Source organism: Electrona antarctica (assembly GCF_951216825.1).
Source record: "Electrona antarctica genome assembly, chromosome: 14".
NCBI classification, from domain to species: domain Eukaryota; kingdom Metazoa; phylum Chordata; class Actinopteri; order Myctophiformes; family Myctophidae; genus Electrona; species Electrona antarctica.
Window position 1 is genome coordinate 16,138,442 of NC_136795.1, and position 19,353 is coordinate 16,157,794.

General features: G+C 41.6%; 2 protein-coding genes across 4 annotated transcripts in view; both read left to right on the forward strand.

Moving 5' to 3' along the window:
- Positions 1-957: 957 nt before the first annotated feature.
- On the forward strand, positions 958-18,633 carry LOC306937022 (Ig mu chain C region membrane-bound form; the record flags this gene model as incomplete). The annotated part of the gene is made up of 5 exons (XM_079520697.1): positions 958-1,127; positions 1,378-1,671; positions 1,951-2,096; positions 10,494-10,721; positions 18,571-18,633. Exons 1-5 carry the CDS (start codon positions 1,004-1,006, stop codon positions 18,631-18,633), a joined length of 855 nt encoding a protein of 284 aa, XP_079376823.1. The 5' UTR covers positions 958-1,003.
- nacc1a (nucleus accumbens associated 1, BEN and BTB (POZ) domain containing a) overlaps positions 17,990-19,353 on the forward strand; it is a 28,377-nt gene continuing 27,013 nt past the window's right edge. For 2 of the 3 annotated variants that reach the window (XM_079520297.1, XM_079520299.1), the window contains exon 1: positions 17,990-18,446. The gene's annotated coding sequence lies outside the window, so the exon portion shown is untranslated. The remainder of the gene's footprint in view (positions 18,447-19,353) is intronic. The other variant, XM_079520298.1, reaches the window with a different exon arrangement.

Here is a 19,353-nt window from a genome sequence, read left to right on the forward strand (position 1 = left end):
GAAAAACAGTTTGTTGAACTTCCTGCGAGCACAGATCTCCATTCAATCACTAGACGATGTTCTGTTCCCAGAAATTACTGGAATGAACAAACAACCTTCACATGCGCAGTGAACCAAGGCTTCTCCAGCAAGTGGGTGTCAAACTCCACTGGGAAGTTCTTTGGTAGGTGATTTATTGATCTTATTTTATGTGTTGTTGTTGAAATATTCATATTTTCTTTATGTGTCAGCTGTCATTTAATTGTATTCAATTTGCAATGGGACTTTTAGGTGATCCATCGATTGAGCTTCTCCTAGCTCCCAGTGAAGACCAGGTATCACAGAAACTTGTTTGCTCTGGAAGTGGCTTCAACCCTCAGATGCAATGGCTTGGTGAGTCTGAGAAGATATCCGGACAAACCAGTGACATCAGGATGGGTGAAGATGGACGTGTTGCAGTAACCAGTCATCTCAACATACCTCAAACTGAATGGAAAACAGGGAAGTTCGTCACCTGTGAAATCTCGGACCAGTCAACCAAAAAAACTATTGGAAAAAACATTAGTCTCTGCTCAGGTAGAACAACCAGAAAAACTCACAAAACCACAACATTATGATCCCCCTATCAAACATGTCATGCAATAAAATATTTCTGAATAATTTCACACTGTACAGTTCAGAATAATAAGCAAATTTGAATTAGGCCTAATTCAAGGGATGGTTCTTAAGACAATACACAAAAATAGATAGTACATTCATTCAATAACAGCTAAAGTGCTCACTCCAAGCAATTGAATATTCTCCATATTATTCCTTTTCAGTAACGCCATCATCTCAGACTGTTGCTGTATTTCTTGAGGGGCCACCTCTCAAAGAGCTCCAGGAGGTAGATGAACAGGTGCCCATCACCTGCCGTGTGGTTGGCGCAAATCTTGATAATATTTCCATCCGTTGGAAAGTGAATGGGACCAAATCTTCTCAAAATTCTACTATAGTAATACCACAAAGCCACAGTAACGGGACAATGACTATCCGGAGCATCCTGAACGTGTCAGCAGACACTTGGGCAGCATTCACACAAGTGTCCTGTGAGGCAAAACACCAGTGCTCCAGCCAAGGCTATGAGGTTCATATCAGCAAAAACAGAGGTATAGCTGAATGGATAATTGTATTGCAGTTTGGTGCAGAATTAATTAATTCACTCAGCAGTGACTAGGCTACTCTGAGATGACAACGCCTATAGTTGAGTTTCCTTCTACCACATACCACATTAACCATGGCATTTCATTATAGGCAATGGAAATGGATTCTTCTTTTTTTTCAAAATTCAAGAAAATGTAAAAATAACTTCAGAGAATTTCAACAATCCAATTGTGAATGGTTGTAACGTTTCCCCAGTATCAGTGACCCCCTCCCCACCGACAGCCACCCTGCTGCAGGGTTCTGGTGGGCTTGTGTGCCTGGCATTTGGCTTCAGGCCTGCGACCATCAACATCACATGGCTTCTGAATGGCAGCACGGAGCTGCAGAGCTACAACACCAGTGAACCAAGCAGGGATCCAAATGGGAAGTTCAGCATCCACAGTCAACTCCACCTGACCCCACTAGACTGGCTCCCTGGGGTGGTCTACACCTGCAGGGTGACACATACACATACTACAACCACCTTAGCCCTGAACATAACCAAACCAGGTGCGTTTGTCTCCATTATGTCTTTAATCTGAGGATTCACCTCAGCTGACAGGTGCAAATGGTAGAACCTGGCAGTTTTGGAGTGTTCATGACATACTTCATTTAGCCTTTTATTTACACTTTTACCAATGTGGTACGCATAACTCAGATGTTTTACAATTCATGAGTTACAGTGAGTTTTAATAGACTATACAATGATCAACATATTAACCATTCCCTCCACATCTTTTCACCCAATGTCTGCCTATTATGGCAACACAAATCTCTTTTCTTTCACAGAGATTCTAGAGGAGGCTGTATTCTTTGATGAGAGCAGACATGAACCTATTCAAGACTTGGCAGAGGTGAATTGGTACATGGCCATCACCTTCCTCACCCTCTTCTTCATTTCTCTTCTTTATGGCACCTTGGTCACCCTCATGAAGGTGAGGATGGCACTCAGGGTAGTTGTATATCACATATTTCATGACAGGCAGATGTTGGTACCATGCAGGGCATTTCTGCCTGACGCACCTCCGACGGTGCCTAAGCGCCAGCTGTAGGGTCTTCAAGCATCCTGGCCTTGCCCCTTGCTCACCATGGGTAGTTGTACAACACCATGTATTGTTGGAGTGGTTTGCATTATTTGTTCAATATGTAGTAACCACTTAAGCCCAAATACTAATGAATGATGAAATAGCTAATTTACAAGCTCAAAATCATTGTGATGCCATGCGTTAGTGACAGAGATGTAGATCTGCTATTTTACTACTATCACGTTCCGTTTTTCTTTCAGATTAAATGATGAAGACCACTGAAGGATGGACTGGATCAGTGTGTGCCATGATCATGATGGGAGGGTCTTTTCTTTTCCCTTTTTAAGATAATAACTGAATAATATTTCTGAGATTGATATTGCATTTATTTTACTTTATTTTATTTGACTTGATTGAAGGGCCGTCATTCTATATTTGCTATAGCTTTTGTTTACGATGTTTTATTTATTCTCATGGCTTTTCCAGTTTTGTATACCGCAAACTATATTAGAAATCAATAAAACTGAAAACAGCAGCTAAAAAATATAGCTGCAAACAGCGATAAGACGGGACCAAGCAATAAGAAAAATCAGACCTGTGTGAACTGAACTGAGCGTGCAGGCTGCTCACACCGCTGGCTGGCTGCACTTATAGTTACAGTATAGTGCTCAGTGTGAATGGCCCTATAGGCTTCTCAACAATGCCACTTTAGGTCACCTTGCAGCTGTTTGTACTGTAACAGACTTTTTCTTTTTCTTATTTCTGCATTCCTTGGCCCCTCTTATCGCTGCTCCCAGCTATATATAATGGCACATGTGTAAACAAGTTCCATGGCTTTTGGCCTAACAAGGCATGAGTTATGCCTGTTCAAAGTGCTCATTATCGGATTTATCGCTGCTTGCAGCTATAATTATTTTACAAATGTTCACGAACAAACTTCTCTTCACCTGGGATTTCAAATAATGGTCTATAGATTGTGTATAGAACGTTTCACGCAAATTGCTCAAAAATCCAGGCAGAAAATCAGGTTAACTGCTCAAAATGGCGCAAAGTCTGAAGGCGGAGCTTACTGGTCAAAGTGACAGCTGTGTTCCCCATGAGTCAAGGCACATGTGGAAACAAGTGAAGTAAAAAACGGAATGTTCCCATGGATTACTATGATCTAATACACGAAGATGATTGATTTTCTTTATTTTATTTTACTGCTGATGCTATCTCTCCTCTCGTTTTTAATGTTATAACAATGTCATAACATTTATATCATAAAAATTAACAGGAATCACCATTTCTGTAGTTAAGTTTGCATTTATTAGAACAAAACTTCCATTTAACATAGATTTTGTTGTAATGGAGAATAATGGGGAAGAAAGTGGCAAAAATGCAATTCAAGGTCACCAGAGGTCAGTCAAAAAGTGGTTCCATGTCTGAAATCAAACCTTATTCGGGCGTGTAGATGATATGCTGAAAGTTTCATGCTTTGAAAATGCACACTTGGTTTGGTTATATGCCACACTAGCCTACTGGTACAGTATAGCCTGACACTCTGAAGGACACACTGAATTTCCATTTAGTTATATATTTTTTAATTTTAATGTGCGTGGCTACACTCATGGCGAGCGATTCAGGGCTGGAGCCAGGCTATAGGTACAGATTGATTGATTGATTGAAGCTTTTATTTCACAGTATGCAGAATGGGTACATTTCAAACGAAAGCACAACTGAATACAAAAACTGTTAGGCTACTTTGTGGATGATCCATGATAAAGCATTACACGTATTTACAACAAGGTCCACAATTTTCAATTCATCAGAAAATTTAGAGACATACAAATATACACTTCTTTTTTTTACTTACATTTTTACTGACATTTTCAGCAAAATTCAGTAAACCAAAGGACAATTACACGATAAGCACATACACAGAAAACAAAAAAGTAATACAAAAATCAGCCCCGTCTGAAGTGAGTGGTGCTGTACTGTACTTGTGCTGTACGTACTGCACAAGCCCTCATCCCTGGCCTGTGTGTGTGTGTGTGTGTGTGTGTGTGTGTGTGTGCGTGCGTGTGTGCGTGCGTGCGTGCGTGCGTGCGTGCGTGCGTGCGTGCGTGCGTGCTAGGCGGTGCAAAAGTGACACTTGGTGGTGAACAAACGCTATAACGCTATTGCTCTGCCCTTAGCCTAAGAGAGAAGGTCAAGTTTTCCATAGTGTCTATCTCGTTGACTACTGTGATCCAATCTTCCTTGGTAGGTAGTATGACCTGTAACCATTTCCGAGTGATGGCTTTCTTACAAGCTACCAATATGATTTGATACAGATATAAATCACGGCTTGTGAGTTCAACAGGAATTCTCCCCATACAGTAAGAAAAGAACAGTCAATTTCTATTTCAATGTAGCTCTGATTTCCTTGATAACTTCTTGCCAGTATAGGGCTGGATTTGGGACAATCCCAAAAGATATGGAAATGATCTGCCATCTTTTTACCACATTGTCTCCAACATTGACCCTCTCCCTGACTGCCCTGCTGGAAACTTCAGTTTTGGGGGTGATAAAGTAACGTATTGTATTCTTCCAAGCAAACTCCCGCCAAGCTCTTGAGTTTTCTTGTTTGACCTTCCCAAAATATCATTCCATGCAGTCCTCGTCAGATATCTCCAGACCTGATTCCTTCTCCCATTTCTGTTTAACTTTTATAGTTGAATGGTCATTAGAATTTTGTAATCTGTTATACGTTTGTGATATGAGGCGTTTACTATCCTTATGTATGTATGCATTCACAAATCAATGTACCAGGTTGGGTTCTGCAATCTCTATTTGTTTAATTTCCTTGTTGAAATAATCCCTGACCTGGAGATATCTGAAAAAGCCATAGGACTTACTTTTTATCAAGAGAAGCCTCTGACATTTGACTAAAGGAAGCAAAAATACCCATAGCCTATATGTTGAAGCCATTTGGACATTTGATTTATGATTATTTTCTATGAATTATGCCTGATGAAATATTATATGAAATGATATTATGAAATGTTTTTTGTTGGGCTTATTTTGTTTGTTTTTGCTGCTACTATTATGAATGCGATGGTCATCCGATTGTTATGGTAATGTGATGTCCCAGAGGGTGACGTTGACTTATGGGTGTCACACTGTGATGAGGCAGGTGATCCAAACGGAAACCAGAGCGGCAGGGCAAACATTTTCAACCAACCACACAAATTTGTATTTCTAGCAGAATAAGCCTTCTATACGAATTATTTTATTATTTTTATTTGAATCGAAAGTCGGGCTGTTCTTATGTTTAATAAATGCAAATTAGTTTAGGGATAAGGGTTAAGGGGTGGCACAAGATATAGCCCTATAATCCATCTTCGATGGTTTAAACTCTGAGTCATATATCACCCATTTCAGTATTCGACTATTGAAAAGATTACGTCTTGATAAACATATACGAATAGTCACTATTCGTATATGTTTATCAAGACGTAATCTTTTACAGATCCCAAACCATGTCCCCATTGCCATCTTAGTCCACCTATTAACTTTGTCCTTGTAGGGCCCATTGAGGTTTATCACCTAAAATAGTTTGAGCAGGTATACCAAATTGACTAAATTCCAGTCATTATTGGGCAGCAATAAAATAGTCCTCCAAACATGGAAGAGAAAATCCACCTTTGTCTTTAGATAATAAGGGTTTTATATTTCACCCGATTGATTGATTGATTGATTGAAGAATTTATTAACAGTTTGCAGAATTACAGTACATTTCAAGCACAAACTCAATACAAAGGCTGTTAACTGTGAGTGGACGACCCAATTAAGCATTACACTTGTTTCCAATAGGGTCCACCATGTTCAAATCATCAAAACATTTAGAGACGTACAAATAGACACTTCTATAGACAGAACAGGAATTCATCATAAAGGAGGTAAAAAGGGAAAAGAAACATATACAGTGAGGGGAAAAAAGGTGTGGGCGGTGGGGGGGATTCACGTTCAGCTCCGTTAATTTGTTTGTTTTCCTTGGAGGAGCTGCGTTGGGTCCCCAAGTTGGCTCAGTGGCCATACCTTGAGTTGGCTGTGTGGCCGCGACCGTCTCTAGTGTTGTCCTTGCGTTCGTGTTTGAGGGATTCCGATTTTACAGGGGCCAGTTTCGAATTGCAGCCGTCCGTAGGTGCCCTTTGAGAGCGGTTTTGAAAGAGTCAAGGGATTCGCATGTCTTAATGACAGTTGGTAGGGCGTTCCACATTTTGGTGGCATAGGAGCGAAAATAATTTAGTCCCTTGTTTGTGCCGAATCTGGGTTGTACATGGTTCGTTGCACTCCCTCTGGTGTTGTGGGTGTGGACTTCGTTAACATTAAGGAAGTATCTAGACAGGTACATGGGTATCTTGGTGGTGTATCGAATCTTGTGGACCAGACCCATTGCAAGATGCTGTACTCTGTCGTCGACCCTAAGCCATTCCAGCCTGTCGAAGTGGGCAGGGGTGAGGTGGGTTCGGGGGGCTAGGTCAAGTAGGATCCTGACCAGTTTGTTTTGGGAAGTCTGGAGCCTGGTTTTAAGGGCTTTTGAGGTGCTGTGGTACCAGGAGGTGCATGCATAGTCAAAGAAACCCTGTACAAGGGCTCCTGTTAAGGTCTTCAAGGTGTTTTTGTTGACCAGTGAGGAGATCCTGTAAAGGAATCTTGTTCTATGGTTGACCTTTTTGATTACGTTGGTGGCCATTTTATCACCGGAAAGATTAGCCTCCAGGATGGAACCTAGGTAGGTAATTTCATCTTTACGTGTGATAACATTGTCACCCACTTTAACCAAGAAGCCATTTGCCTTGCTGAGATTACTATTAGAGCCAAAGAGAATGGATTCAGTTTTTCCCAGGTGTAAAGATAGTTTGTTATCAGCGAGCCAGGTGCAGATTCTACCGAGTTCAGAGCTGAGGGCATTTTCAACCTGCAGTTTGTCCCTGTCCGAGACCAGCAGTGCTGAGTCATCTGCGAACAGGAACAAGTTGCAGTCACAAGCTGAAGTCATGTCGTTTACATATATTAGGAACAGTAGAGGCCCTAGTATGCTTCCTTGTGGAACGCCACAGCTCACTGGGAGGGGGGGGGGACAGTGTTCCGTTCACTTCCACCATCTGTTCTCTCCCCTCCAGGTAGGATTGCATCCAGCTCACTGATGTGCTATCGAAACCAATTGCTTTTAGCTTGTTAACCAGTATGGAGTGGTTCACGGTGTCAAAAGCCTTTTGGAGGTCCAGCATGACCATGCCGCAGTATTTGCCAGCGTCCACCTCTTGTTTGATGTGGTCGCTCAAATAGAGAAGGCATGTGTCAGTGGAGTGGGATGTTCTGAAGCCAGATTGGAACTCGTACAATAATTTATTAGTGGCAAGATACTTTTCAACCTGTTCATAGACTATTTTTTCCATCACTTTCGAGATGGAACTAAGAATAGAAATAGGGCGGTAGTTGCCGGGGTCTAATTTACTCCCTTTCTTGTGCAAGGGGGTTACTTTGGCCAGTTTGAAATCTTGGGGGACCTGTCCCTGTTTGATGGAGAGGTTTACTATGTGGGTGATGATTGGAGCTATAGAGATGGCTGAGTCTCTGAGAAATTTGGAGGGAATGTTGTCATGGCCTGTGGCCTTGTGGGGTTGGAGGGCACTCAGTTTCTTAATTACCTCATCAGTTGTTACCATAACTAGTTTAAAATCGTCTTTACAAACACCTAGGTTTCTGTAGAAGGTTGTAATGTGCTCTACACCAAAGAGCCCAGAGTGGGAGGGCAGTTTGTTAACCAGAGTTGTTGCTATGTTTGTAACATAGCAACAACCGAGGTCTCTTACTTTTCCAAATGAACCTTGAAATCATCTTATTCCATTCATTGACTGGAACAGGTACAAATAGCGTGGAAGGACATTCATTTTTATGATTTCAATTCTATTAGACATAGACATATGGCAACAGGGACCATCTGGTAAGATCTGATTTTATTGACCTAGAAACAGGATCATAATTCTTTTCATAAATATTATAGATATATATATATCTTTTGGAATCACTATAAAACCGCTCACTTCGAGAGCAGTTTTGAAGGAGTCAAGGGATTCACTGTTCACATGTCTTAATACCATTTAATACTCCCTAGACTAGAGCAGACTATATCCACACTGCAGCCATCTTGCCAGCAAGGTGGTAACTGGCTGCAATTTCCCATTGACAGCACATGCATCCAAACAGAAAGGTCCTGTCTGATATATTAAACATCAAACTCACCAACATTGCAGTGTATGAAAAGCTTGAATTATCCTTTATCTGTTTGTTTCATAAAATTCACCAGACATGTTATGAGCTACTTTCTTTCCTGGAGAAGAAAAAACAAATACAATAAGGGACCAAAGTCCCTTCGTGCTTCGCCCCTTAAAAACAGACAAATACAATATACAAATACAAAAAGCTCTTTGGGCTTGGCCCCAAGGGGAATTCCACTAATTTTCAACATTTTACTATGTCATTACCTTATAGAGTTGTGTGGAAATAATTAAAAAGTCACCCCATTCTGTTTCCTAGAACTGAAAAAAATCATTAACATTGTGAATCACATCTTGATGTCATCATTAACACAAATGGTCACAAGTTCAACAAAAACAAAACCACACTTTAGGGACACAGAACCACGTCTTGTAGTTCACTTGTTGTACCAGCATTGTCCACTAGAGGATGCAATAGCTCCATCTGGCATTTTATCATTGGGATTTTTCTGTGTGCAAACTGTGCAAACTGACCCATGCAACCAAACAAAAGTACGTAGATCTGAAGTGTTTGTTTCATAAGAATCCACCATAGACATGTTATGAGCTACTTCCTGTCATGTTAAGATGAGCTACTTCCTGTCAAGAAATTCTTTGCAGGTGATTTTTTTGCTTGTTGGGGTTTGGAAGAACTCGTTTTCGGTAATGCAACGCCCTGCTGTCTACCAGTCAACACCGGTAGAAAATCCAAAGTACAGTGGTTTATTTTATAAGACAGTTACATAAGATTCATGGGTAAATTACCTCAGGGTGGGCACCTGTACAGAAAATACTTAACTAAAATAAACCCTATCCCTATACTTGCCTTCTCCAAACACAAAACTTAGCTTAACTTTCCTAGCATCAACTAAAGGACCACAGGATCAAACAAAGAATACAACAGAAACCCCTACATTACCAAGACTTGTAACCCCTGTTAACAGTGAAACCTCTAAAATACTGACATGGCTAAAGATAAAAGCACTTAAAACACCATAGTGTGGTTTGAATACTGGCATGGAGGAAGAGATTTTATGATCAGAAGGTATAGGCAGCTTTATAGTCCAGACCAGGAAGACAGGAGCCAATCACCTGCTCATTCAGCATTTACACCAGATGGCACTCAGTCACCACTCAGTCACACACAGCCTTAGATATACAATTATATATACACACACACACACACACACACACACACACACACACACACACACACACACACACACACACACACACACACACACACACACACACACACACACACACACACACACACACACACACACACACACACACAATATAGAGGGTATGCGCGTGACATCATCATCAAACCCGGAAGTTATGCAGGAATACTATGGGAATACCTACTGACTAGAGGTCACATGCCCCCCCCCCCCCCCCCTCTGTCTGGGGGCCCTCCCCCAAGAACATTTTCCCCAAATGATTTGGGGGAGTCCCCAGATTATTTGCATGTGCAACATTATTTCCTCACTCAACAGTAAACAAACCAACAGTATATGACTTATACTGACTTTTAGACTTTTAAACCTTTTAATACCTGACAAATTTATAATAATTATGAATAATAATAATAATAATAATAAATAAGATACTGTAATTACAGCGTCAAAATAAATCAACAAACTATCTTACAATAATCGCACAGAATCTATGTATACGTACGTCAAATCGTTTCCATGACGACACAACTAGATACATTAAGAAATGGTGTGTGAGAGAATGACTGTGTGTTGAGTTCTGTCTGTCTGTCTGTCTGTCTGTCTGTCTGTCTGTCTGTCTGTCTGTCTGTCTGTCTGTCTGTCTGTCTGTCTGTCTGTCTGTCTGTCTGTCTGTCTGTCTGTCTGTGCGTGCGTGCGTGCGCACACGTGCGTGTGAGACTGAGTTTGCGAGTGTGTGCCAGCCAGAGTGCACGTGCACGCGATCACGCGTGCGCACCCTTTCTATGAGTGTGAGCTGTGCAGTGTTTGGATCTGCTGTTGTGTACATTGTGGGTTTGAAGGAATGCACATCTGGGAGGGATGAGACGCAGGGCTCCTCGTCATTGGCCGCTTTCGAGTGTGACCTGGCACCGAGTGTGGACCCGATTGGCTGGGGACAGTGTGGCAGCCAGCCCGAGCCTGTGACGCTGTTGCCAGGATGGAGTCACGGCGTGCTGCTGCCAGTCTCAAACGCCGAGGGGCTGCCGACAGGGAAGCAGGGCACCGTGCCCAGCAGGCAGCCAGCGAGCGTCTCTCTGTCTGACCTTCCACACCCCCCCCCCCCCCCCTTTCACTCCTATACCCTTGTGCCAAATCCCCCCCCTTCCCCACGCACACACACCCCTCTGGATCCTGGCTTGACCCCACACCTTGTCTCTATGCATCCATGGAGAAGTAATGGCTGAACATCTGCACCGAGATGATTGTCAAGATTTATATGAGTGCTTCTCTAATGGCCACTTGACTAGATTGGTATAATTATTATGGTGGTCAGCGGGGTACATCATTACCATGATTACTGCATGATGTTTTGAAGTGCCATTGTGCAGGTGGCCCTCCCTCGCCTTGGACCTCATGTCACTCCAGGTTCCATGGGGGAATATCAAGTGAAGTATGGTAACTTCTGCAAACTCAAAACTTTACTCAGAGACTGTGTAAAAGTATAAACAAATGGACCATAAGAGTCCATTTGGTTGTTTGGATAAATGACCACTGAGGATTTTCATGTATACAATCTGGAAAGAGGGGATTGTCACATCATAGCCAGGTGCTGGTCTGGAAAAAATAAGTAGCTAGATTTTCACACGTGGTAACGTTTGCGCCACTGAAGCCCTTGTTGTGTCTAATGGTGCGTTCACACGGGCAGATGCAATGATACAGTCTACCATTCATTGTCAATGTAAGCCAGCAACATGAAGATACAAAGATGCATCGGACGTTTGTATAGCTGCTGCAAAAGATACAAAGCAACAAAAAAGATGAACTGGCTTCAACTTCAGATACAAAGCGACAAATATTCTGTGAATCTTTGCATCATTTGCAACTGCCCGTGTGAACGCAGTATTAAACACGCAACTCCCATTTTAATATCCATATTAGAGGAACATGTTGTATGATTTATTAGGTAATTACAGTATAACTATAACTTAACACCTCTGCTCCCCCTTGCACTCACATCGAGCAACACACTGCTGGGTCAAATGCTGAATTTCCCTTCACTGATCCCTCTGGGGAACACTACAAATTATTTTGTAATCTTGTATAGAGATAAATTGGGTGGCTGCGACACCATCTAGTATGCAAGTTAATTGGTATAGCTCCCAGCTGCATTTGTGTGTTGTAGACCTGATGAAGGCCCCCAGGGCCCCTAAATGTTGTGTTTTATAAAGGGTAGCATGTAAGAAAGTGTAGTTACCTATCTTCTTAAATAGTACAAAATACTATGAATATATGATCACCACAATAACCATCATTATAATAGTCAGTCACTGTCAACTTTGCCCCAAACAATATCATCTTTATATTCATCTAAATAATAATCACTGGACCACCATCATTATCATCAAATCAAACGCACAACCTGGGACGACAGGGCCTTCTCTGTGGCCCAAACACATCCGAGACGCCCCCTCAATTCCTACCTTCAAATTCGCACTGAAAACCCACCTGTTCAGAATTGCATTTCCAAGCTGATTTGTTTTTAAACTTGTTATACTGTTTTATTGGTTTTATTCTTTTTAATTGTTTTTCTAATAAAGTTGTCCTTTTCTTGTTCCCCCCCGGCCCCCACACATGTAAAGCGTCTTTGAGTGTCATGAAAAGCGCTATATAAGTCCCAGATATTATTATTATTATCATCATCAAAAAAACACGTCATTGTCAAAATCAGTGGTTGGCAATACTGTTAATTTCTTACGAAGAATATGGAAATAGACAATCTATCATCTACAGGCTCACAGATCTGCTGTATTTGAAAAACACAATATGAACACAGGTTGAAAGTGGTTTAAGTCCTTAACCCTACTATACCCAATGTATATATTCCATAATATTTATCATCAAAATATATTGAAATAAAGCAATACATGGCAACTTGAGGTACTCTTGAGGTACAATTTTTGTATTTTTACAGTTTTTCATGTGGTGACAGTACTTCATTAGACACAAGTCGTTTTTATGTGCATTTGTTTATTAACTTTGTATTTAGGGTTTCTTCCTGGAGGCTGACAGTCAAACGGGCCAATTAAATAAACAGTAATATAGTGACACCACACTAAAAAAATCGTGGCACTCCACCATCCAAGGAAGGTGGATTTCAATACATAAATTGTGAGTGATCCGTCTTATCCAACAGTGAAAACAAGTCTGTGGTGATGGGAGTGTTTTGGCTTGATAATATCCACACAGTTTTGTTTCAGTGTCACAAATTAAATATGTTATTGATGAGAATGGAAATGATGTGAGTGACAAAAAAGGACTGGAACATACATTTATAGAAATTAATGTAATTATGTATGTCAATCGTCTCCCACTCCCAATAGAGAGGTGTTTGCATTGATATCTGAAGAGCCAAAGACTTGAATAAGACGGGATCGAGGCATGCAGGAGCTTATGTCATTATCGCGTAATACTTAAAAATGGCGCCACACTGAATCTGGTGCACCGTCTGCTTCAAATAACTTAATTGTCAATCAGTAGGTGTCTTACCTGACACCAGGCCAGGGTCGACCTTCATCAATATAAGAGCATGGAGACCACCTCCAACCGGTTTATCAGCAGCGGCAGGGGTCCCTGAAGGACTGGACTCTGCATGGAGTTGAGAACCGCTGTTCTAGAATGTCATGCTCAATGTTTTCACAGCCACATATGCAAAAAAAAAAGAAACTGAGGACTATAGCTTCATATGTCAAAACACCTTGACAAAGTCCAGGATTGGCAAAAACACTGCATGAGGAATAACTCACCTGCAGTATGGAGCTGAGTGTGTGATTATTCCTCTTTTTCTTTAAATAGGAATATAAATGAAAGGCAACAGCTATGCCATCTGCCTTTATTTTTGGAAGGTAATATGTTCAAACAGATATGAACAGCAGTCTTCGAGATATCAAAAGAGTCTGAGTCTCATCTTGCTGAGCAGATTTATACAAATGCTGTCTCAGCATTCCTTGGGTACATGGAGAGAGCAATCATGACTCGAGGACAGAGCTGTGTTGAGTATTGTCTGCGTGCTGCATTATTTTTGAGTGAACTCATATTAGAATAAGCAACATGGTTATCTTCAACTTTTTTAAGCCTAGAGGGCAAAACAGCCTACTATGAAATTCTAAATACTCTGTAGAATACTTATTATTCATAAGCTGAGAGAAACGAAGGCGCCTAACACAGATGATATGTGTGGTGGGCCGTCAATCATTTCCCTTATTTTGTTTGTTCACTTGACAAATGAAAGAGAGAGTGGCAGACTATGAAAGGCATAATAGACCATGCATGGCCATTCAAATAAATCTCAAATAGGTTATTATATTTCACAAATTAGATATTTTACGGAAACAGCTATGTTTTTACCTGTCACCAACACCAGCCAATAGTATACCAGTACTCTTGCTTTCAGTAGATGTCAGGTTTGATTGGTCCCACGCATGAATTGCCCCCCAACACTGCCAATGAGCATATTATTACAATTTAAAGCTAAGATAAAATCTACAGGGATGCCCCCTTAGTCAACTGGTCCAGGGACTATATACACAAACACAAGCACAACCACCAGATGGAAAACCCATTGGACTCAAACAGATTATAAGAAAACAAAAAGAAAGCTACCTGGCATAGAATATACATTGCCTGAATACCTGAACACGATAAAATACCCAAAACTTAGGAAAGCATGATGATATAAAGTAGACCTTTAAAGATGGAGTGCCACAATTTTTGTAATTTTCCAGTTTTTCATGTGTCTATGAGGTGACAGTACTTCATTAGATACCTGGAGTCGTTTTTATGTGCAATGGTGTATTAACTTTGTATTTAGGATTTCTTCCTGGAGGCTGAACCCTTGACAGTCAAACGGGCAGTAATATAGTGACACCACACTATCAGCCCCTCCCCTAACCCCTCCCCCTTTATCATACAACTACAGCTGTGGGTGCGGCTTCAGTTCAGGTGGATCACCATCCATCACCACCCACCAGGCAAACCAGGCATACTTAATGAACTGGTGGGCGTGTCCACATAAAAGCATGATTTTAACCAATACTGTACACTTTTTGGAAAAAGTTCTTCCCCCTTATATTATAATAATACCTGATGATCATGTTTTAGGGTGGAAAAAAATCGTGGCACTCCATCTTTAAAGCAGTTACCAGTACTTATAAGAGTGAGCTGTGCTTAGAAAGGTCACAGAGAGACAGGAAGATCTTTCTATATAGTGTCTCAGTTTCTGAAAAAGTAGAGACACGTCAGAGCTCTCCAGGACAGACGACACCTCTGGCCTGTGCTTCGAGGGGTGCCCCGACCAACGGACTGATATGATCGAATCCGAATGTGTGATATAACAGGTCGTATCTGCTTTTATCCATGTCATTTGCTGTTCATATTCATATCACGACGTGGACCCATTCATTTTGGGATATGTATCCTGGTAATCATTAAAATATGCAATTTCTTAAGGTCCTACATGAGTTATGTTTACAGCCTGTTTATTGGACTTTAGATAACCTTTGAACTCAGTACCGACGCATCACTATAGGTACAGACTCAGTGAACACAGCCTTGTAATAGAGACCCGCCACAGACAAACCCCGCTCCCAAGGGAAGACAGACTATGCACCCACTGCACACAAAATGTGGTGGAAACAGAGCTACACTTTCTAACCACCTGCCCACTATACCAAGACATCAGAGACACATACTTCCCACAGATTACACACACACAGTTTGAAACTATGACCAATGACAAAACAAATCCCATACCTATTGGGAGAAATACAACAATGTGCAAACACGGCAGCAAGATTTGTGAACTGTTGTTACAAAAGGAGGATAGCCATGTGGAATACAACCACCCTAAGGACTACTATCTGGACCCTGCACAAAACAGAGCTGCTACCTTTAAATAGATCTTAAATCTGAGTTTTTCCTGTATACTATTTAAATAGTCCTGAGAAAAGAATGCTGCCATTTGTCCCAAAGTGACTGCAAAGAATTGCTGCTTTAAACAAATAATTAAAAAAAGCTATACCCTAGCTGTTATAACATGTATATAACGATGCAATGTGAGATAGCTCTGTTTACAAAATTGTTTTATTGTATTGTATTTGCTTTGGCAATGTAAACGTTTGTTTTCTCATGCCAATAAAGCTCCTTTGAATTTAATTGAATTGATAAAGTACATTAAACAAACACAAAAATATAAATGTGTGTTAGGTAGATGATTTCTCTGGTGTAACAATGCTTCTTAAATTCTTGGCAATAATCTGTACAGCATTGGAAAGCCTGTTTATTTAAGTGGTGCCAATCGGATAAGATTAGTGGAACAGGCCTGCAGGTCTGTTATACAGTGAGATCCTATGGGGACTTTGGGAGACATGGAGCCCCAGGTACCCCATGTACCTTACACCTGGGGTAGGAAGCTTACAACAAGAGTTAATAGTAACAGCAGAATAAGCTGTTTGCCATAGGCAGAGAGGGTTTGTAAAAAATGTCATAGCCGCAAAATGGGGCACAATTTAGAATGGAAATAAACAGGCTTTCCAGTATAAAGGTTATTCCAGAGAAGCAGAGAGAAATAATACATTTTGGAACTTTTTGTTTTATGTTTTAAGTAACTTTTTACTCAAGCACAAATCTGCAATATATATATTTTTTCCTTGTCCATATATACTGCATGAAAGTGAAAGAAAGAGTATACCTGTAGGCCTATACATACATGAATAGACAGACACTCAAACAGTTGTAGTAGTGGAGTTTTAATGCTTTATCATTTGCAATCCATTGCAAGGAGAGATGTCCAAGGCCTCCATAGCCATGTCATCCTTATGGACGGAGCTCCAAACAAGACCAAAGTCCAAAACAGAACACATAGAACTGCAGTCGGATGTTATGCCCCAATATGTACAGTATAATGCTTTCTCTGGTCTTGAAATTGTGTATGATATTAACTGAGAAGTGCCTATGAGGAGTGTATTTCTTCAGTACATACATCAAGAGTCTTGATGTATGTACCACATATAGGCACTTCTCAGTTAATATCATACACAAACAGATTAACTCATTAGGCTGGAATATTATGACATTGCATATGTGCACATATACTGTATACATGTATGAGAGTAGCCCCTTCCCAGTACTCAGAACTTGATTAACCCATGGAAATGTGATCAGGTCACATTATCCTCTATACTTGGCTCCCAACCAGATCTAATTACAGATTCCAGTCCTTCCCAACAATTATCAAATAACCTAGAAAATAAATAATAACATGTAAAATACACCACACACTACACAGGTATATACACTTTCATGCAATAATTTCCATATGTGACAAGAAAATACAATTATCATTCTCCACTGCCTGCAGATTTTACCTATCTTTAACAATGACAAAAAAGTCTCCTGCAGCCTAACAACACGAACATTCATTCAGTTTCACAGCATTTTCTCACCAATTAGCATTGGATCCTTAATGGAAATAATTCACAAATGTATACTTATGTATCTGTATCTCACAATTGAGGTTGTATTTTGCTATATAAAACAAAGATGTGTTCCTTTGTCCAATATTGAGATATGCACAATGCACACCCACAATTAAAAGAATTTTCCTCTGGCATTGTACCACATAGCAAAGTATTTCTTTCTCTTTCTTCAACAAAAGTCACAGCCACAAGCTACATTCTGCCCGCTATAGGCTATTCAATATTCGTAGTGGCAACATGTTTTGAAGTCATTTATTCATAAATGCATTAAAGTCAAACTTAGATTATATTTATATGTGCACACTGGTGGCATATGAAATATGTATGATGGGCTGTATATTCACGCTGCTCTGAGCCTCACATTGGCAGTATGAATAAATGCATGAAAGTATAGGCTACAATGCACATATGAATGCATGCATATATAGGTCTATGCATAAAGCATGCCTACTGGAGCGTACAGGGCCGGAGGAGGCATACCTATATGCTAGGCCAGGATATTATGCTGGGCACTGTAGGCAAGACAAACTGGCATAACAACCTACTCAACATTATTTCTGCGAGGACGAGGGGGACCTAAACTGTCGCAAACATTATATTAGGTGGCATTTTGAATACCGGTAAACACATTAGTATGAGGGGCGGCGTTCGTTCATTCGTTCTAATATCCTATCCTCCTTTATTCTAACTCGGGGCGCGGCTTTATCCCTCCTTTGTATTTTGTGCGCGCACCGGGTTCACCTAAGTTAACCGAGTCTACACGCACGCGCTCGCAAGCGGCCTACTTTTCCAGTGTCTATCGCACATGCGGAGAGAGAGAGTCAGTGGATAGAGAGGCGGATTCTTTTCGCAGGCTGCTGTTGCTGTGCCAATGCGCAAACAGTCCATGCCGTGGTGGGATAGGTCTCCCCAAATTGAGGCTGCGCTCGAAATGATCATGCGATTGAGTGACGGGCGCGTCGTCATGCCTCCTGTGTCTCTCCCCTACTGTTCTACGGTGCGATCGGTGAATCTGCGTTCCGCAAGCAACCCCCTGGGATCTACCGTACCGCCCTCGATAGCTCTGCTATCGGCGTCTTTCTCATAATGAATGGCTGCTTGTAGCAAGGGAAAGCGGGGAGAGAGAGAGCAGAGCACCGCGTCCCTTCCACTGAAAGGCTCCGCATCAACTTCCCAGCACTGGCGAGGCGGTGAGTGTCTGTCTGCCGCTGTATGAAGCTCTCAGCCGGGGTCGTCTGAGGATCAGCGACGGTGGGGGGAGGACGTCTGTCCCGTGGCCGGGTAGGTGACTAGTTTAATAGCGGTAGCGGCACAGAGTACATTTGGTTTGATAATTTAAAAAAAAAGTATTCAACATACATACAGAACTAACTTTTATCTATGTGATTTGGGGTATGGGCTCCAGGTTGGCACGGCCATAAACTTTATATTCACCTTCATCGTCGTTCTTGTTCCTACACAAACCTGAAACCTCAGCGCTTCATATCAGAGGGGAGTGTTTTCAAAGCGCAGTAACGTTACCGATATAACGGAACGTTTAATAGCGAAGCGTTGCAATGAATGTTGGAAATAAATGCCAGGTTCGGACGTTTAAAATGAATTGTGCCTTGTTGTGCGGCTCCCACCCCCCTCTCCTCTCCTCTCCTGTCCTCTCCTCTCCGCTGCGTGCCGCACTGGTTCCGTCTGGCTCTGCCCTCTCAGCTGCTGCGTGTCCTGGGATGACCTGTTGATGTCGGGAAAATGGAGAATGGCAGGGGGAGCGATTTCCCCCCCATCCCCAAATATATTTAAATAAGTGACATTTGGTATTGACAGCCGCCGGTGTGTAGTCGTGTCATCACGGGTTCGTCGCTTATTATTATTCGTCACTTTAATGACAACCTGGAGCGGGGGGCGGGGGCGACCACTTGAAGTGTTGATGTTCCAGCTGTGCGAGTGAGCGAGCATTAATGTGGATGCTGCCTGGCGAATCCAAAAAATATTGAAGTGTGTTAGCTTAGCCACCTGGTAGCTCCTGGGCCTGCGGGACGGAGGGTGGCACACGGCATCAAAACATCTATGCTACCGGAAGGTGGCAAATTAGATGACTGTCTTTATCTACTCCAGCATTGTTCAGAATATATAATCGGGATTAGTTGCCGTTACCGACAGCGCGAAATAGAACGTTTACTGCCCTCCGTTGTGAGAC